The sequence below is a fragment of the Balaenoptera borealis genome, assembly GCF_965194805.1.
Source record: "Balaenoptera borealis genome assembly, chromosome: 4".
NCBI classification, from domain to species: Eukaryota; Metazoa; Chordata; class Mammalia; order Artiodactyla; family Balaenopteridae; genus Balaenoptera; species Balaenoptera borealis.
In genome coordinates this window covers 99,111,907-99,133,311 of record NC_138861.1, presented here as the reverse complement: position 1 = coordinate 99,133,311, position 21,405 = coordinate 99,111,907, and the positions used below count along the sequence as shown (strand labels likewise).

Genomic DNA, 21,405 nt, shown 5'->3' with positions numbered 1-21,405 from the left:
GCCATGCAAATCCATCACCATTTTAATTATCCAAGTAAATAGAGCTCTTACCACCATCTGCCAAGATTTCAACCAGTTGTGATCATTAAGCTCCCCCAGCAGTTCTTTCTGGATGAGAACCATGGAGTCATTGCTAAAGGGCCACTTGGGCCCAAATTTCCGCCTACAGGATGAAGGTGTCCCCAGCTGAAGCGTGTGTCTCGGAGCTGTTTTTTCCCCTCTCTACACCTTGCTCATATTTTTCTGAAAGCCGTTAATTTGCTCCTTCAAAGTAACTTCATCTTTGTTGTTCTTACTTCCTTTCCACCAACTCCAGGCAGTACTGATTAGTGAGAAATTTTCCTCCACAAGAACTGTCAGCTCAGAATTCAGCCCCACAGCCAAAAGTGAGGTGGAGATTCATTCTGGAACACGGGTGGGTGTGTAATCCTGGTGATTCGAATCACCAGAGATTTCAGAGACCAGACTAAATTGTAGATGCTTCTTAGGGCGGGGACTCTGTCCAGGTCTGTTTCTCTGGCTGATGACTGTGCAAATGAGTTGATCATGTTAGTGAAAGGCTCCCTGGGCGACCTGAGTTAATTATGGCTTTCAGGGAAGATGGCAAAATCCTCACTAGCTACAAATCACCAATGGACCACAAGGCAGTGTTGGGTATAATTGTACTTGCTCTCCTTGACAGTCAGTTGGTCCACCAACACCACTACCTCTGTCATCACCGTTCCTCAAGATAGCATTTAAATGACAATAAAGTGATTACTCTTCTCCTAGTACAGAATTAAGACCTGACACTCAAAATATTCCTTGGAGAAGGACACACAGACATCACTGATGCAGGTAATGTCAAAGTTTGGGCATTTCTCTTTCATTAAAGAAAATTCAGTGATAATCAGGATCACCACAGACAGCAGCAACAAATTGCTAATTGCTAAATATATGATCGGGCTGACCGCTCCAAAAGGCGATGACATTTCAGAGGCAGAGAGACCTAGAAGTATATGGAGGGCAGTGGATATGCTGAGGAAGACCCTGGGCTTGAGACCCAGATATGACCATGGAAGCGTCAGTCAAACACAGAGGGCAGACCCTCCTCTACCAGTGATGGTGTACCAGGCACTTTACACACATTAGCTCATTTGTCCTCACCATGAGACCCTACAAGGTAGGTACTATTATGATCCCCTATATACATATAAAGTGCTGGTCAGTAAGATGGAAGCAGAAGTGTCCTTTGGGACTTCTGGGAAGTTTCCTTAAGGGGGGGGGGTCCCCAACCCCTGTACCAGTCCACACCTGTTAGGAACCGGGACTGCAGAGCAGGAGGTGAGTGGGGGGCGAGCAAGCGAAGCTTCATCTGCTGCTACCCAACCTCCCCCAACCCTGTCCGTGGAAAAACTGTCTTCCACAAAACCAGTCCCTGGTGCCAAAAAGGTTGGGGACTGCTGCCTTAAGGGGAGAGGTAAACTCTTGCATGTCTTCCTCATCCTGAAATATATGGTCCACAAAATAGAAAACCCTACTCTTGGAATGGAGCAGTAGAGCAGAGAAATGGAAGGTGCCTGGATCCCTGAAAAACAGTGAGCTGCCATATCAGCCCAAACTGTCTACATCCAAATTTATTGTACACGTGTGTGTATGGCTGTTAGCATAACTGAGGCAATCTTGGGCACTTAAAGTTTCTCCTGTCCTTTTGCTGACCCTACCCAGGACTGTACTGTGCAGTAAGTCACTTCTCTGTCATCAAGGGCTTTGTATTGATAGTTAATAGATATTGTTTAATAATCATTAGGACCAGGTGGCCTCTATGCTCTGTTAGTCCCCAAACAATGATGAAAACCTTCACTGACGTATTCCTTGTGCCCATGAGACTAGTTACTCATTCATGAATCTTGACTTAGAAATGCACGTCCTGTTTCCCAGCACCTACCCCAATACCCCTTTAACTATAAAATTGTCCCCATGGCCCCTAGGCAGTGCAGGTGCAGCTGTGAATGCTTCCAGATCATTGTCCCTTACCCCATCCCACCCTGTGAGTAAATTACCCTATAATAAACTGACCCATTGCCTGTATGGAGCTGTTTGCCTCATTTTTTTTTTTTTTTGGTCCCCAGATGCCTTCTCAATTCGGTGGGCACTTTTTGTTCCCTCTGACCTTCAACAATGTGAGTGAGAAATACAGATAATTCTATCTTATTTAAACCACCGTTATTTCTATTACATTAAAATTAATCCTAAATAATATACTGATATGCCAAACAACTGATATTGAGGAAATTTCAGAAGGAAACTACTAAAACAATCCCATTTACAATCTCATCAAAACTAATAAAATAGCTAATCTAAATAAGGAGGTAAAAAACCTGTACTTGGAAACCTGTAAGACACTGATGAAAGAAATTGGAGACAACACAAATGGATGGAAAGATAGACCGTGTTCATGGATTGGAAGAATTAACACTTAAAATGACTATACTACCCAAAGCAATCTACAGATTCAATGCAAGCCCTACCAAAATACTAATGGCATTTTTCACAGAACTAGGACAATTCTAAAATTTGTATGGAAACACAAAAGACCCTGAATAGCCAAAACAATTTTGAGAAAGAACAAAGGTGATTTCAAACTATACTACAAAGCTACATCATCAAAACTATATGGTACTGGCACAAAAACAGACACATAGGTCAATGGAACAGAATAGACAGCCCAGAAATGAACCCACACTTATATGGGCAGTTAATCTATAGTAAAGGAGGCAAGAATTTACAATGGAGAAAAGACAGCCTGCTCAATAAATGGTGTTGGGGAAACTGGACAACTACATGCAAAAGAATCAAACTGGACTACTTCCTCTCACCATATGCAAAATAAATTCAAAATGGACTAAAGACTTAAGTATAAGACCTGAAACCACAACATTTCGAGAAGAAAACATAGGCAGTACTCACTCTTGGAATGGAGTGATAGAGTAGAGAGACAGAAGGTGCCTGGATCCCTGACAAATGGTGAGCCTCATATCACGTATCTATATTTTCCAAATCTGGCGTGGAGGGGTGCAGTGAACTCAGATTACTTGGATATTTAAAGTTACATCCACCACGACTCAAGGTTTTATCATCTCTAGGCATCAATAATACCTTCAGCCACTCAGTTTTCTTCCCCAACCTTTCCTCGTTCACAGATTCAGGTCATCAAGGGCAGGGACTCGCTGCTGCGATGAGGACACTCTGTGATGGGGGTGAACAGGCAGGGGTGGAAGGTTGGAGTCCCTCACTTCCAGGGAGCCGGTGCTTGGACAGGGCTCGGTCACCTGGCACACCTGCCTTCCACCCACAGCACAGAGGTGGTGTCCTGCCCGTCCTTCAGGATGTGGTTACGACTGCAGGTCTCCTGACACCACTTTTGCTCAACTTCCAACTGAAATTGAAGTCATGGCAGGAGTCTGGAACCAGACCCAAAAAGGCTCTTTTTCAGCTCAGGGTTTTAGGCTTAGAGCAAGGTCAGCTGACGTGAGTGTACAGAGGGTCTGAACCCAAGGCTCCCAGAGGGAAAACCTTCTAACCTTCAAGTTTAAAAGCATAGCTCCACACACTTGCTTCTTTTTGAGTGACCATAAAAAAGGACTCTGAATTTCTGAATATTTCATAAACAGTCTGAATTTCCATCTCTTCATCTATAAAATAAAGACACTAACCCCTGTTCATTCTAACTGGTAAAGCAGTTATAAGAAATTGATTAAGGAATACAGAGGAAGGTGACAACATCGTGTAGCATTTTGTACCCCAACTTTTAGCAAAGTGCCTGGGACATAGTTCATCATCTTAAATATCAGTGGAGGGAAGACAAATTAAGGAATTACTTTTATTTGTTACTGCTCATGATGAGAAAATGGCCATAGGGACCAAAAAAAAAAAAATAATCGCACAATTTCTTTGCATGAGAGTCAACCATGGGTGGCAAATAACCTTGGAACAAACTTAGATTCTAGTCCAGAGCAGAGTTAAAGGCTGGCATCTGTTCAGACACACTATAGTACAGGTCAGAGTCCATTACAGAAAGTAGCTTTTTATAACCAAATGATTTCCCACCCGCAGCTTCTGCCTGACTCTTTTCAAGAAACATATCTGATAGAGTAAAATTCCAGTTTGGAAGAAAGGAAGGAAAGAAGGGAAGGTGGGAGGGAGAGTGGGAGGGACTTGACTTCTAGTAAATTCATAAATCCCTTAGAGCTTATTAAAAGGAAATTTGACTTACTACCTTTAAAAGATCACAATCTATATTTTGAGAGTCAGAAGGCCTGTAAGATCAAATGGAGATAAGAGGACTTGGGGGGGGAAAAAAAGAGATAAGAATATTGTTCTGACAAAAAAAAAAAAAGATATCCTTGTTTTAATTCAGCAGTTTTTCCATTCAAGTATTAGCTGAGAATCCAGTGGGGTTGTCATCTCTTTTACGTTTGTTCATTACATGCAGCACATTGTTCTGGGCACAGTGGGAAATTAAAAAATGAATTTACCCATCCTGCGTTGAGTAACTCCAGGCTGGAGGCAAGACGTACATAAATAATTCCAAAGTGAGGCAACCCGGGAGATGCTGGTCACAGAGGTGTGTCTAGACGCTTGGGATTGCACAAGGCAAGAGACCTTTCAGGTGGGGGTCAAGGTGGTCATGACAAAGCCTTGAAAGAAGAGTGAGGAGAAGTGAGAGAACAAGAGTTCCTGGCAGAGGGCACAGCTTGAGCAAAGGCCAGGTGCATGGAAACACAGGCTTCCAGCAAAGACCCCAAAGTGGTTCTGTTTGCCAGGAATACAGGACATGTGAAAAGGAGAAATGCAAAAAAAGGCTGGAATGTTTGGTTTGGATGAAAGTAAGAAAGGCCTTAAATGACAGTGGAGTCCGAGCCAAAGGCAGAGCCAATAGGGCCGTGGAGGGCTTTGAGCGAGGAAGGTCAGAACCTTCCAGACGCTTGACCAGGCAGGGATAGCCTGGAAGGAAAGGCAGAAAGAGATGCAGGAGACAGGGAGGCTGATGAGGAGGCACGTGCAAGAAGCCAGGGCGGGGAGCTGACTGCTGGTTCTTTGTGAGCAAGTGCTGGGTCTTGGGCACTGAAATCAGCTGAATACGAGGCTTACTCAAAACCCCAACAAATGAGGAAGGTAGAGTGGTCAGCAGGAGACTGGACTGAGGGAGAGTGAGAAGGGTGCAAAGTCAGAAGCTGAATAAGGTGAGCGCAGAAGAGGCCATGGGATGGAAGTTGCCCAGGAATTGATCGAGCAGTGTGCAAACACATTAGAAGGTCTGGCAAAGCTGGAGACCGTTGGGAGAGCAGAAAAGGTTACAGATTGACCCTGACAGCATTCACCAGTCTGGAGCAAATTAAAAAGCAAATTGGAACTGGCTTAAATAAAAGGGAGTCCCATCGCTGCCACCTCCAATATCTCCTTGGTTGTGGGGTCTACAGATGGCCGAGCAAGCAGGTACGTCAATCTGCACCTCATCAATATGAATTTTCAATGGCATCATGTTGACAGCAGCAGCTGACACATCACCTCCCTCGGCGGAACCATCCCTGAAGCCCTGAGAAGCCTCTTCCTAAAGCCCAGGCAAGGACAGGACCACCCCCTCAGCTGTAGAGGGTCGGGGACTTTAAAACACACTTTCACGTACATCATCTCACTTTATCCTCATCTTAGATGAGAGACACAAGGCAGGTACTGTTATCTTCATTGTACAAAGTCCAGAGAAACTGAGGTCTGGACAAGTAAGGTGATTTGCCCAAGACCGTGTAGCTACGTAGTGGTGGAGCTTGATGACTTACATAACCCACTGCTGCCTGAGAAAGGAAGCTGCCCAGGACACCAGGCATCTGCCAGGCCATGTGGACACTCACAGCCCAGCTCCTGGTCAGCCCGGGGAGACGCTGCAAGTGGGGCACACTGGCAGGTGAGTAGGGCTGGCTTCAGAGAGAATGTTGAAAATGGCGAGGTGAACTGTTTCTCCTTCCTTGTTTCCTTCTCTTCATTCCTTCCCTCCTTCCCTTCCTTTCTTCCACAAGTGCCTGCCAAGGATCATGTGCCAGGCACTGTGCTAGACATTGGAGACCACCCACCCCTCTGAAGGTCCCTCATCCTCAGGAACCCCAGCTGCCACACCTGCTCGCAAAGCCCCACACTGTCTTCCCAACTGAAATATACCATCCACTTCCCAATCTCTTGAGACCCACAAGAGGTAGGAAACCCACATGGAGGCTATGACATTTGAGCCGGGCTGTAAAGTGTGAGTAGGAGATCATCTTTGGACATAAGCAAAGGCTTAGAGATGTCTCAGGGTACGGAATGATCTGGTAACAGGAATTCTATAGAGCGTGAGGGAGGTGGTAGCATAAGCGGTACAGAGGAGTTACTGAAGATGAGGACAGAGCAGGCCCTTGGAGGCCACCTGAGGAATGGCTTTCACTCTGCGGGCCCTGGAAAGCCAGCGGGGGCTTTAGTGGTAAATCATTTCAGCGCTTGGAATGACAACTCAAGTAACTGCAGGGAATAAAGAAGATCTTAGAGGGTCTTTATGCAGATATTCTGGGAAGAGTGGATGAGAACCTGGGCCATGGTGGGATAGTAGGAAAGGTGACACAGAGCCCTTATTAAGGACTTGTACCAAAGCAGAAAATATGGGTCTTTGTAGATAATTAGATGGGTGTGGGGTAAGTTGGGAAGAAGAATCAAGGAAGATTCCATAGTGATATCATTCATTGATATGGGATAGAAGAAGGGAAGAGAGGTGGGAAGGGCTGAAGGCATAGGGAGGATAAATTCAGTTCAGGGCACGCTGAGTGCCAGGTGCCTGGGGGACACATCCAGGAGCCCTGCGGAGGGATGCAAAGCCCAGTGTGTAGGGCGAGAACAGTGGAGTGTCAGAGGCTGCACAGCCAGGTGTCAAGTAGGTAGAGGACTGAAGAAAGACCGCCGTATGTGGCAAGTAGGAGTCTGGTCTTGGGTGGTCTTGGCAAGAGCATTTTCAGGAGTAAAAATGGGGTGGAAGGCAGGCTCAGGTGGGTTGAGAGTGGATGAGGACAAGGGCACAGAGGGACAGGTGCAGGTACAGGGGGCCTCCTGGGTCCTGCTCAGCTCTCATCCCCAGGCAACTTCTCCCTGTTCAAAGCGTACAGTCATGCCCTTTGAGTTGCCTCTAGAATGAAGGCCACTCAGGACCCCAGCACTCTCTAGACAGCTAACTGGGCATTCAAGGTCAGCCTAACAATCATCACCTGATGCCCCACTGTGTGTCTCCAATCAGAGAAACACTTCTGGGATTTCCCAAACAAGCCCTGTATTTTGCCATCTCTGCACTTTTGCTATCTCCATTCCCTCTGCCTAGAACACCTTTCCTTTACATTTTCACTTGCAGAAATCCTGCCTAACCTTCCTGGCCCAAGTGCTACCCTCATCAAGAACCTTCCTCAATCCCCCAATCCAAATGAACTTCCCTGCAAAGCACAAGGCTATGCACACAACATAGTTGTGTGCAACACAACACAACATAGTTGACCTTCTTCTTTGCTATCCACCTGTCCCACTGAAATACCTCCGGGCTGTGTTTCATTCTTCTTTCATGCCAACCGACCAACCTATCACAGTGATGGATCCATCCTGCCATCACTGACCCCCCACCTGTGTGTCTGTCACTAATAAACTATAGGTGGGCAGGCACGTCCAAGATTCTCTTCCCATAAATGAGAATGTGAAATCAAAGTCGACACCCTGCAAATGGGCCAGAACTAGGTCATTTGGGGGATGTTCTCTCAGTATCCTCACTCAGGTCCTGCACCTCTTGAGTCATAGCATGAAGCCTCATCATTCTAGAACTCCTGTCTCCTACCCCAACACAGGCGGTCACGGTCCCTCCTCTTAGGAGCTCACTAATTTGTGTAGGAGTTAAGATCCACACACAGAGAAGGTCCTTTCCTTTCTCAGGGAGCACGTAAGTTCTACATGAGTGGTTTGTAACCTACACTACATAAGGCAACAGGATGAAGAGCTCGCTTCAAGCTTGGGTGGTCATGGATGATTTTATGAAGGATGTTGGTGTCTACTCCATCTTGAAGGACTGGTAAAGGCTGTGGTCAGGGAAGAAGTGGAAGGCCCACCCAGATGAGGTCAGGATAATAAAGTAGAAGCCAGAATGCGGAACAGATCAGTTTGGCTGGAACAACCAATTTATGAGGGAAAATGAGGCATAAGGCTAGAAAGATAGGCCAGCTTGGGGCAGGCCTTGAATAGCCAGTAATGGGGAGCCACTGAAGGCTTCTGAGTAAGAGGTCCTGGTGAAGTGTCTTTTTTAAGGTCGTTTAATAGGCTAGTCGTATAGAAGGTATATTGGCTTGAAGAAGATCTGATATTTTGAACAAACTTAAGATGTTCACTACAATAAAAATACCATAAGATAATGGAAACAGAGTAGCCTAGAAGAAGTGAAATGAAAATGAGAAGACTTCAAAATAAAAAATCTGCCAAAGGTTTGTGTTTCTTGGGGACCAGGTGTCCCCTACCACTGGTGCCATTTTACCTGAAGGACCAGAAAGAGATGCAGACTCTCAACTAAGCGAAGTCCTCTGCCAGGAGGTACCCAAAGCCCCGCTATGGTTTTATTGGTGGAAAACCAGGCAATGGGTAAGAAACGTTGCTCACTCTGGTCATTTTCATTCAGGGACTAGCCAAAGTCCTCTTCCTATCTTCAGCCAATGTATTTTATTCAATGTGAAAGTCACTAAATTAATTTTTTTAACATGATAAGAGTAGCAATTGTCAATTTTAGAAGCACATATGCGAATTTCCCTGCACAGGAGATAACATGAATCCCATTAGTTAAAAATAGCAGTTGTGCTCACTTTCCCCCACATGCTAATTTTAATAAACTTACTCTAAAATTAGCCTGCCACTATGAGGATAGCTGCTCATCAAAAATGTTCCCAGGAAGCACTAAGTTTGCCTCGCAAGAGTTCAAGCACTCCTAGGAAACTCTGAACAATGCAGAGCTCTAAGCAGAACTTGTCCTCTTCTCACCAGCCTCAGTCACCCCCAACCCTCTGTCAGACCGATCACCACCACTCTCTAGCCACACTTCGAGGGTCATCTCGGACTCATGCTATTGCATCTTCCCAATCCAATTGGCTATGAAATCCTGTATGGGTCTTCCTTTAAAATCTGTCTCATAGCCATCCCTTTTTCTCTCTCTCCACTGATGCCATAACTCCTTATCACTTCATTTATTCAAATATTCAAGCATTCACATATTCTACACTCACTGAGTACCTACAAAGGGCAAGGTACAGTGTGAAGTGTTAAGGTCACAAATTAATAACATATGGTCCCTACCCTCAAGGAGTTCAAGATCTCCTGGGCCCAGTGGAGAGAGAGACAAGTCAAGGGTTAGTCAAAGAACCATATGATAAGTGGTATGACCTAGGTGCAATAGGGGTAATTGGGAATATTGATGGTGACAGAAAAGACTAGATTACTGGTAGCTCATCTTCACTTGTCTTTCCCTGATTCCTGGGAGAGCTACCGAATTTGTCTTTATATTCCCGCTGCCTGGCACAGTGCCTTGTGAATGACAAAGGCTCAGTGATTACTGAGTTCCGTGGAAATGAATCTTTCCCAAGTATTTTCATCAACTTACACTCTAGCTAAAAAAGCTTTCAGAGGCTATTACCAGCTACATTAGAGTACACCCTTCTGTCTTGCTTTTGAAGTTGTTCACCATCTGGTCTACCCTGGCTATCCAACCTCCATCTCTGCTATACCTCATCTCACTAGTTTCAGGTTTTATCTGGAGCATTTCCTCAAAGGCCAACCACCAGTTCAGTGCTCAGGCCTGCTTCCTGTCACCACCACCATGCCCTCTTCAGCCAAAGCGGAGGGACCCAGCTCAAGTTCTACCTCTTCTAAGAAGCTTTTCTCCACTTCTTCAGCTTCGCCAACTGCCTACATATGTATCTAAGATATATTGTTCATTATTGTGCACTGTTTTTTCATTTAATATTATGAATGTGAATAATGCTTTGAAATATTAAATGGTACTCTATTTACCTTGCCTCAAATTCTTATAACTCCTACCCTGTTTCTCTCCACATATCCCTCTCCCTTTTATTTTTTATTTATTTATTTATTTAAATAAATTTATTTATTTTACTTTTGGCTGCATTGGGTCTTCGTTGCTGCGCGCAGGCTTTCTCTAGTTGTGGTGAGCGGGGGCTACCCTTCACTGCAGTGTGCAGGCTTCTCATTGCAGTGGCTTCTCTTGTTGCAGAGCACAGGCTCTAGGCACACAGGTTTCAGTAGTTGTGGCATGCAGGCTCAGCAGTTGTGGCTCACGGGCTCTAGAGCACAGGCTCAGTAGTTGTGGCGCACGGGCTTAGTTGCTCCATGGCATGTGGGATCTTCCCGGACCAGGGCTCGAACCCGTGTCCCCTGCATTGGCGGGTGGATTCTTAACCACTGCGCCACCAGGGAAGTCCCCCTCTCCCTTTTAAAAGCCAGACATTTTGCCTTCTCCAAGGAAGAGAGTGCTCAGTAGAACACTGGTAGCAAAGTGACTGGCTTTTCAGTTTTGAAGGCCTTGTCCTTCACCAGAAGATACCACAGCAAAGAAGAGTCTCCCCATAACTCCCTCCCCCACGACCCTCCAAAAGACTAGAAAAGATCTCCAAATTTGAGGAAAAGGCAGACAGAGTGCAAGGAAAGAGAGCCTGGTTACCAGTGAGTGTCTAAGAATGAACACTAATCAGCCTGGTGTCAGGAGAGTGGAGTAAGGACTGTGGGACTGAGATGTAGGGGGCGTGGCTAATTGTGACGGAAACCTGATGAGTTGGGGAATCAGAGAGGTAAAGAGTAAAGCTCTCTATAGTGATGACTGTCTTCAATATCCATTCCCCCCCTTTTTAAAGACTTAAGTTTATTGAGGTATAATTTACATAGAGAAAAAAAATCACCCTTTTGAGGTGTACAGATCTATGGATTTTAACAAACTTATACGATCATGTAGCCATCAACTCAATCGAGGCATAGACTATGTCCCTCACTCTAAAAAGCTCCCTCGTATTCCCCTGCAGTCAATCTGTTCACTCACTCCAGGCTCTGGCAACCACTGATTGGTTTTTCTGTCCTTTTCGTTGTGCCTTTTCAAGAATTTCATATAAGTGGAATCTTACAGTCGGTGCATTTGAGTCTCTGCCTTCGTTCACTTGACATGTTTTTGCATGCATCAGTAGTCTGTTCCATCTTAACGCTAAGCAGGATTCTACGATGTGGATGTAGCAATTTATCCACTTGCCAGTTAGTGGACACTGTTGTGTTTCCAGTTTTCAGCAATTATAAATAAAACTGCTGTAAACATTCACATACAGGATTTTGTGTGGACACGTGTCTTCATTTCTCTTGGGTCAACACCTATGAGCAGGATTGCTGCGTTGTTGGGTTTAGTGTAGGTTTGACTTTATGAGAACTTGTAAAACTGTTTTCAGAAGTGGTTGCACCATTTTATATTCCTCTAGCGATGTAGGAGACTTGCAGTCACTCTGCATCCTTATCAGCACTTGGTTTTCCCATTTTTTATTTCTGTGTCTGTTTTTCCATTCTAACAGATGTGTCGTGGCATCTTATTGTGGCTTTAACTTACATTTTCCTGATGGCTGATGATGCTGAGTATCTGTTCATGTGCTTATTTACCATCTGAATCTCTTCTTTAGTGCAGTGTCTATTTAACTCTTTTGCCCATTTTTAAAATTAGATTGTTTTCTTACTATTGTGTTATGAGAGTTCTTTGTATATTCTGGATGTAAGATATGTGTTCTGCACAAAATTTCTCATCTGTGGCTTGTCTTTTCATTTTTTTTAACAGAGTCTTTCAAAGAGCAAACATTTTTTTATTTTGATAAAGTCCAATTTATCCTTTTTCTCCTTTTATAAGTTTGTGTTTTTCCTGTCCTGTATACCTTTCCAACTTTTTAATAGAACCCTCCCAAATTTAAGTTGGGCATACCCAGCTTAGGATGACATTTCCTAGCCCCCCTTGCAGCTACATGTGCCCATGTGACTACACTCAGACAAATGGGATGCGAGAAGTGATACGTATAGCTCTCTAGTCATCCCTAATTAAAGAAAAGCCCTTTGCCCTGGACTTCCCCTTTCTCTCTTTCCCCTTTCCACGTGCTGGGACAAAACATGGCACTAACCTAGCTTTAACTATACAGTTGAGGACCATCCCCTAAGAAACAGTAGAGAAACATGATGGGAGGAACCTGGGTTCTTAAACGACTCCTGGAGCAGGGCTGATCTCCCAGCCTGGACCACCACACACTATGACACGAAAGAGACCTAAATATCTACCTCACTGAAACCAATATATTTTGGGAGTAGGTATCTTTGTTAAGTGGCTTAGACTTTACCCTAACAAATATACCCTTCTTTCTTAGGAAGTAAAAAATAATCCCCAATTCCCTGGACCCAGCCTGGTGTGGTGTGGTGTGTCTATGCAGAAAATTGCACCATGGTTTCTCAAAGTTTCCCTCAGCTCAGGAGTGATTCAGAGACAGCAGAACATGACTGAATTCCCCCACCTTGGGCAAGGGAGCAAAGCCCCCCCATGCCCAGAGTAGTGAAGTAGCAGTATATCACCTTGTTCTTCATTCACCCAAAGTAGCATGGGTCTGGTACAGACACCAAAGGGTCAGAAGAGGGGAACAAGGGCAGACACAACAGTGACTGACAGTGACCAATGACCAGATGTTAGACTGAAATGAGGAGAGTGTGGTTAAACAAAAATAGCCCAGACCAGTTGTGTGCCCCCTACCCCATCACCCCTGCCAATGGCTGAGTACTACTTACCACCCCTAGAACTCAAATACAAGTTCAGGCAGAGGTGTGAGTCCAATCCAGATTACGTTCCCCCCCACCTTACAATGGGAGTTTGTAACCATAATTAAGGTGTTATAGCAAAATAAAGTTTTCAGTTTGTGAACACCTGAGTTTGTGCCCTGAGCTCCACCCTCACTGTACTAATGTTTGCTGAACATTTACTGTTTGCCAGGCAGACAGCAAAACACTAACGAGCATGATTTCACTGGACCCTCACAATTAGAGCACCTATGAGTAGGTGCTTTATGATCCTGTTTAAAGATGAGAAAAATGAGGCTTGGAGGAGTGGCACGGCACGGCGATTCTCTCAACACCCATTCCCCTTCTTCTGGCAATCGTTCCCACCCCCCTAACCCACTCCCAGTCCATGTGGCCTGGGCAGGGCCCCGTGCACAACTGCGGGCCTGAGACAGTCAGGTCACTATGCTCATGTAACTTCTTCCAGGGCAGGTGAGGGATCTAAGTGGGTGCAAAGGGAGTGATTCCTGGGGTTCTATGGGGTCTCCTGCAAAAGAGTTTCTGTCTTCCCCTCTGGACTTGAGCTTGAGAGGGTGGGAGGCTGAGACTGAAGTCAGGCCCCAAGCAGAGCCAAAGATGGAGAGAAAGCATCTGTCTGAGCGCTGAATCCAGCTGTGCCCCACACCACCCCTATCTTGGAATGATTAGTCACGGCAGCTGTGTTAGTTTGCTAGAGGCTGCTGTAACAAACTGCATAAACTGGGTGGCTTGAAACAATAGAAATTAATTTCTGATAGTCCTGGAGGTCAGAGGTTCAAAATCAAAGTGTCGATAGGGCCAGGATCCCTAATAGGACTCTAGGGGAAGACCCTTCCTTGCCTCCTCCTAGCTTCTGGTAGCTGCCAGCAATCTTTGGCTTTCCTTGGCTTGTGGTAGCATAACTCCAATCTCTGCCTCTGTCATCACCCGGCCTTCTTTCCTCTGTGTCTTCACATCGTCTTCCCTTTGTGCACCTCTGCATCCAAATTTCCCTCTTCTTATAAGGACACTGGTCATTGGATTAGGAACCCACTCAAATGACCTCATCTTGAGTACATCTGCAAGATCCTGTTTCCAAATAGGGTCATATTCACAGGTATTGGGGGGAGGAGGTTAGGACTTGAACATATCTTTTCGGAGACACAATTCAACCCACAGTATCAGCTGATACATTCCCTTTGAGCTGAACCTGCTTGGGTTGGGTTTTGCACCGAGAAAGAAGTAGAGCCGAGACTTACTCTCAGTTCTCAGTCAACAAACAAGACCCAAAGCTGCGCCCTTATCCACAGGCTCAGACTGCGAGCCTGTTCAGCTTCCCTCCCCAAATGTCAGCGGCTCTACTTTGGGCAGAGGCCCAGGTTTAACCATCTTCTATATCTGCCTCCTAGTCACTGCATACAGCATGCTCAAGGAATACAGGACTGATTGCTATCTAATTAATCAACCAAAATTCAAATAGTGAAACTGAATTAGTCATGGTTTATCACAGGGCAGTAGGCTGAGAGATGACCAGGATTTTTATCTTCGAAATAAAGTTATGGACTGTCTGCACGACTGCATTTCAAGATTTCCCCCTGATTTGAAAGATCACCTCAGGTGGTGATGAGAAGAATGCTTCCCCCTCCCCAGACATTTAATTTCCAGAACAGAACAGAAGCCACACTCCTTTCCCATGCATGGCCGTGTTTACTTCGGGGCCTGAGAGAAGGCTGTAATTTCAGCTTGTTATGCTAAAAATATGAAAATAAAACTGATCTCTATAGGATCATTTAAATGAAAACTGCTTCCTAGAGGCAAGCCGAGGAAGCAAACCGATTGAAAGAGAGCGCAGGGCTCCGGGCAGGAAGGGCAATGGAGTGCGGGCCCAGGGTGGGAGGTAGAACCGGGGACTTCTGTAGAAGCAGACTGGAGCCTATTTGACCCAGGTCACATGTGTGGTGATGCCTTCCCCAGTTCCTTCCACTGGCTTCCAAAGTCACTTTCAAACGCCACTAGCCACGGACCATTCTCTTCCTTGAATCCTACTTGCCTAGGGCCCACACGATTTCTCCACGCCCACGGAAGCCCAGGCAGCTGAACTTGACTGTGCAGGGGAATCCCCTGTGAGCTCCCTTTGCGACAAAAGCAGGTTTGGGGCTACACCCCTAGGCACTTTCATGAAGTAAGGTAATTCGTTTCTTGTGGTTGCCACAGCAAATCACTACAAACTGGGTGGCTTATAACACAGAAATTTATTCTCTCACAGTTGTGGAGGCCAGAAGTCCAAAATCAAGGTGTCAGCAGGATTGGTTCCTTCTGGAGGCTCTGAGGGAGAATCTATTCCAAGCCTCTCCCAGCTTCTGGTGACTGCTGGCAGCCCTTGGCATCCCTTGGCTGTCGCTGCCCATCTCCAGTTTCTGCCTCTTCATGTGGACTTCCTCTCTGCGTGTCTCTGCTTCCCCATAGCCTTCTCCCTTGTATCTCTGTGTCTCAAATCTATCTTTACTTTCTCATAAGAACACTAATCATTAGATTTAGGGCCCATCCTAAATCCAGGATGATCTCATTTTGAGATCCTTAGCTTGATTATATCTGCAAAGACCCTGTTTCCAAATAAGGTCGTCTTATAGCTACTGGGACGTCAGGACTTAGATGTATCCATGGGGGGAAGAACACAATTCAGTGCGCTACTGTAGATTTGGGGAGAGACCCAGGAACTTGCATTTTTTCCCCCAAATGCCAAGTGACTCTTTGTACTCTTTGCTCCCAAAATGACTCTGATGATCTGTAAATCATACTCTGAGCAACAGTGATCCAGTTGCTGAGGATTCAAAGATGAATAAGACATAGACCCCCCGCTTTGAGAATCTGCTGTCTAGGGAAGATACACACAGATGAACTGGTGATTAAGATACAAAGTGTGGTCTAATGATCCCAACCTCTGGAGTCAGGCACCAGGGTTCAAGTTCTGCCCCCTCCAGATGTGAGGCTCTGAGCCAGTTCCTTAGCATGTGTGGGCCACAGTTTCCTTATCTGTAAAATAAGAAATAATTCCTACCTTATACCATTGTGAGTATGAGGCTGTGTAAATGTTAAATATGAAGGATGGACTTGAGGAATGGACGTTAACTATTATGAAGGTGGGAAGCACCTTACATTCATTTTCACATCCCACAGCCCCGAGCTGTGCACCCTCTGCGTCCTAAGCTTTAATGAATGTCTGAAGGCAAGACAGCATTACTCTGGAGATACAGAGCTGGGATAGGCAGGACAACTCTGGAAAGACCCATATCCGGATCTTGACTTACTCTACAAGCATTTTTTGAGCACCTGCTGTGTATGGAGCTCAGCATGTAGGCACCTGGAACAAAGCCAAGTAAAATACACAGCCTAGTGGGGAGACCATTAGACTGCAATACTGTGTGGTCAGGGCAAGACAGAGGCACCCTCGGTCCAGGGACAGCCATGCCAATAAGAACTTCCTTCTTTGGTTTCCCATCCTTCCCAGTCCACCCTTTAGGATTCTCTTAGTGTTTATGGTGTGACTCTCCTTCCACACTATACCATATGCTTCAGGAGTTCTTTGAGGGCAGAAGGGGTCACCTGTCTTCTTGGCCATTGTATCCCAAATACCGAGCAATGTACCTGACTCCTAACAGGCATTCGACAAGTATTTGCTGGAGTAGTGAACATTCTGCTATTTCAGAGCCCAGCACTGGACTTCCATGAAGAACCACCTCCAGCTTCCTTGACCACTGGGTATGATTCTTGACGAGCCAAGAGGAAAGATCCCCAGAGGATCTGTCCCTTAACATAAAGCCTGACAGAGGCGATGGGGACAGGCTGCATGACAACATATCATAATACTGTCCAGTTATTACATACAGATCAAGAGGGAACAAACTAAACTTGGGGAGACGCTATGACAGTCCATTCCTCTTCAGAAATACAATGCTTTGCATACACTGGACATTAAGTACTGTTATCAGACTGACCTGGAGGCCCAGGAAATGGTTAAAGGAGAAAGACGGTACAAGGTTTCCCTTCCAGCACCCAACATGGGAAGGAAGCCAGCAAACCATTACACCCTGTATTGTGCGTATAGAAGTAAGAAAACGGAGGCTGAAGCTGGCCTTGGGGATGCGGATGGGGATGGGGAAGGGAAAGGGGATGGTTCTCAGGAGGGAGAGAATGGAGAATTTCCGGGGCGTGGTCAGCACAGCTGGGTAAGTGGCTAACCGCCATCACAAATGGTGGTAAGTCAGGACGAACAACTTACCTGTGACAGGGAGACACCAGCACTCTCTCTCACCTGGAGAAGTCAGGCAGCCCCTCCCAGGCCAAACCATTCTTAGGGTGGGCTGAAGAGGGAATAGCATAAGAGTCCAAAAGCCGACCCCAGGGGTGTTTCTGACAAAATCGTTGGGCCGGGGCGGGGGAGGGCACGGTATTCTCTGCTTCCACAAATCGAATGACTGCTGCACCAGTGTTTCACTCCTTTGATAAACGGCGCGCCACCTTACACACAGAAGGCCCACGGTAAACGTGTTGACTGAATTGAATAACTGAATGAACGAAGGCTACAGAGGACACTATGGAACTCCCCTCCCCCCCCAAACCTCCGCTGCAGGTGACTCCACCTGGCCCGGGCGTGGCCCCAGGACCCGGATTTCCCCCTGGCGCCACCTTTCCGCTTCAGCACTGGGCGTCCAATCGCTTGGCTCCAAAACAGCGGCAACTGAGAAGGCAGGTGGGGCTTGGCTCCCACTCCCGGATCCCCGCGCTCCTCTCGCCAATCCAGTGCCCAGCCCTGCCCGGAGGGAAGGCCCCTCCCCAGAGGCTGGCACCAGCTGGCGTGGAAGAAAGTGGCGCCCGGGCAGACCGCAAAGGGCGGGAGGAACGGCGCACCTGGCGGGGCGCGTGGGGGCAGCCAGCCGAGGCCGCGGGGTGCGCGTCCCCCGCGAGTCCCCGCCCGGCTCGGCCACCCGGGGGGCGCGGGCTCGGGGCTGGCGACCGCTCGGCCCGGCCCATCCCGCCCGGCCGGCGCCTCGGCCTCACCTCGCTCACCAGCCCCTGCCAGTCGCTCTCGGTCCGGTCGCCGTTCATGGCCTCCTCCTCCAGGCACGGGCCGGCCTCATGGACGCCGCCCTCCTCCTCTGCGGCCTCCTCCTCCCGCCGCGCCGCCGCCGTCGCCTCCTCCACCCGGGCCCCGCGCGGCCCCGAGAGGCCCCGGCGCCTCCGAGCCGCCGCGCCGCCGCCTCCTGCGGCCGCCCGCGCTGTTGACTCAACGTCAGCCTCCGCGGGAGGAAGGGGAGGAGGAGCCGCGGTCGGTGCCGGGCCGCAGCCGCCGCCGAGCCGGCCTAGGACCGCGCCACGAAGCCCCCGGGACCCGCGCAGCCCCCGGACCCCGCATAGCACCCCGGGCCCCGCGCAGCCCCCGGACCCCGCATAGCACCCCGGGCCCCGCGCAGCCCCCGGACCCCGCGCTCGTGGCGGCCGAGGTCCTGACCGCAGGATTACTGCTCTCCAGGCGGGAGGCGGCTCTGCGTCCCCCACCAGAAGTAAATCCCCAAATCCAGCCATTCCCTGACCACTATCGCGGCTCTCACCACTAGAATGTAAGCCCCACATGGGCAGGGGGTTGCTTCCCTCTGGGATGAATGTTGGGTACAGGGCCTGGCACACAGTAGGTGCCCTACAAATATTTGTTGAACCTATGGATGAATGAACCACATGTTATTACATATTTAACATGGTTTCTTAAGCTACTCATGTTTATTTCTATTTCTTAAATTATCAGCTGTCATAAATAAAAACATTGAAAATAAAACGGTAATGAATTCTAAATAGGACCGAAAGCTCTGAGTGTGATGCTTAACATGGGTCAAGAGAGGTGTTGAAGACATATTAGCATCAAACTGAGACTTTCTCCTAAGAGGAAGGACTAAAAGGGAATTACATTACAGAGGACAGGGGAATCTTCACACATGAGTCAATATTATTCAAGGTGGTTTTCCCCAGTCACCTAAAATCCTGTCCTGAACCACTACCAGTAGTGAGCTTTCCATACTTGCAGAAGCGCTCCCTGTAGAGATAAGCACGTAGGTTGAGAAGTTGTGAACCCATTTTAGTTGTGGACGCATCGCAGCCAACATTTATTTGTTTTAGTCCCTGTTGATCCTGAATCAATCCTGCAGGATGGATGTTACCTCCATTTATCAGAAAAGGTGAGAAACAGAGACTCAACTAAGGATTCCTAGCTCCTAGAGACACTTCCCAGCCTTTTGGAAACCTGAAAATGAAGTATTACCCCTGGGAGTTGGAAATATTGCATTCTATTGTTGGCCTTGTTTTATTGGCTGTTTGCAAAATGGTGTCAATAATTCCCATGTCGCAGCCACTGTCTTTGACTCTAGGCTCAGCCATGTGACTTGCTCTGGCTAACGTGGTGTTTGCAAGTGTGCTACACAAAGAGGCTTGTAAAATATCTGTGCAGTAGGGTTTATTCTTGCTTACGCTCTTAGGAACCTGTGATCACCACCATAGAAACAAGCCCAGAAGAGCTTGCTGGATGATGAAGGACTCATGGCCAACAACCAGCCAACTGCCACATGTGAGTGAGGCCACTGACCCCCAGCGGCCACAGATGCCTGCATTAGTCCAGCTGAGGTCAGCAGAAGAACGACCCAGCTGAGCCTTGCCCAATTTGCTGACCTACAGAGCACGTGCTAAAGAAGCTGTTGTCGTTTTAAGCCCCTAAGTTTTGGGGTGGTTTACTATATAACAACAGATAACTGATATAAGTGGCGACACCACTGATGAGGAGCCTGGATGGCCTGGACTCTCCCTGGCAGCCCTGGCACCGTGACCTGCTGGGTCCTCATCTAAAGAAGATTCTACAGCAGATCCTGGCAGACCAGGGGCTACAGGCAGGAGCCAGCCTAGTAGGTAGCACTTTTATTCAGTGCCTGTTGTGTACAAATCCTGTACTCATCCTGAACACATTTCAATAACATTGCAGACCACGGTCCCTGTCCTAGAGGATTTGCAAGCCTTACCATTAAAGTTTTGCAAACAAGTGCTCTCGGGAACAAGAGAAAAAGAAGAGGCTAGAATACAGCTAATGCTTCTGGTATTCTGACCAGCTGGGCCACCTAATCCATTCTTTGTCATCCAAGAGGGTGGAAAGAAGGTCATCCCTGAGTTGAATGTCTAGAGTTAACTCAGCACAAAACACTTGTTCCTAAACAGCCTGATCGACGTCTCATGCTAAGAAGAAAGGTACTGTCTGCCAATATATTGCCCTCTGGCAAACCATCTGGTTTCATTCCAACCTGTCAATGAGATAGACTTTAGGAAGAGTGGGCATAACTTGGTCCATCTGCCTTCCACTGCCTCGAGGTCTGCGCCTTGCTCTCGGCCGGCATTCAGGTGGGAAAGCAGCCCGCCCCTTCCAGTTACTATGTTTAGCTGAGGCTTTCAGTACTGCTGTGGCTTTGGAGGCTTCACTGGTATTTCAGGCAGCGGGACAATCAGCAAGCTGTTGGGAGCCGGGGAATCTTCACGTGAGGGATCATGTACCTTTACGACAACTCTCTGGGCGACTTTATTGCGCCTACTTGCTTTCCTTCTCTGAAGTAAGTCAGCCAGTTATTAAGGTGTTTAAAAATAAAACTGGGGAGGAAAATCAAAGAGCGGCAAGCCTCTACCCTCCCCAGTATGTGGAGGAACTTTCAACTTAGTTGAAACGGCATCTCCAGTTGCCTGGGTTTCCCTTAGAGGTTTCATGCCCCAAGTGCCAGCTCGAACCTGCTTAGCTTGTGAGATGTGATGAAATCACAAACCAAGGCAATGTAGCTGTGAGCGATTCTTTTTTATCTCTTTTCATTTATGTAGCCTGACATTGAGTAATAATAATAATTAAACGCAGTTTAAGCTTTTAGGCACCTATACCAGAAGGCCTCTAGACACCTCATCAACAGCAGCCCAGGCTGACAAAAACAAAGCTAATAATATTGTGGTTTACCTTTTTCAAAGGAAAAAATAAAACTGCTCATCAACTGTCCTCACCTCTGATAAAAGCAGTACATTAAATGTTCCATCCCACAGTCCATTTGCATGGGACCAGTTTAAAACCAGGGGCCCTGGTCTTAAATTTGCTACCCTGGCACTAACTGTTGAAACATTGTTTTCAGCCTCTATTTTCACATCCCCTTAACTCTCTGACAGATCTCTAGGGACCCAATATTTCTCTCTATATATTCAGAGCCCCAGGGCCAATTCTATCAATATTTATTTATTTATATGCACGTGTAGTTAGAAGAAAGTGCTTAGGTGCTTTTGAGCGATGCTTTAAACTTTCAAAAGTTTGGGAGGGTTTTAGATATGGAAACTCCAAAATTGCTTAATCTAAGAAATTGAACTAGCAGATACTGATGAAAACAAAACAAAACAAATCTCTGGAGAGATTGGGAAAGAAAGGATGGTTTGAAGTTATTGTTAGAAACATAGCCTCCC

General features: G+C 47.0%; 1 protein-coding gene across 1 annotated transcript in view; it reads right to left on the bottom strand.

Moving 5' to 3' along the window:
- The window catches only part of CCDC149 (coiled-coil domain containing 149), a 97,449-nt gene extending 78,737 nt beyond the window's left edge, over positions 1 to 18,712 (bottom strand). Inside the window, 1 exon segment of the mRNA XM_082389220.1 lies at positions 17,947 to 18,712. Within this exon segment, the coding sequence (XP_082245346.1) occupies positions 17,947 to 18,519 (573 nt within the window). The 5' untranslated portion in view covers positions 18,520 to 18,712.
- Positions 18,713 to 21,405: the final 2,693 nt, after the last annotated feature.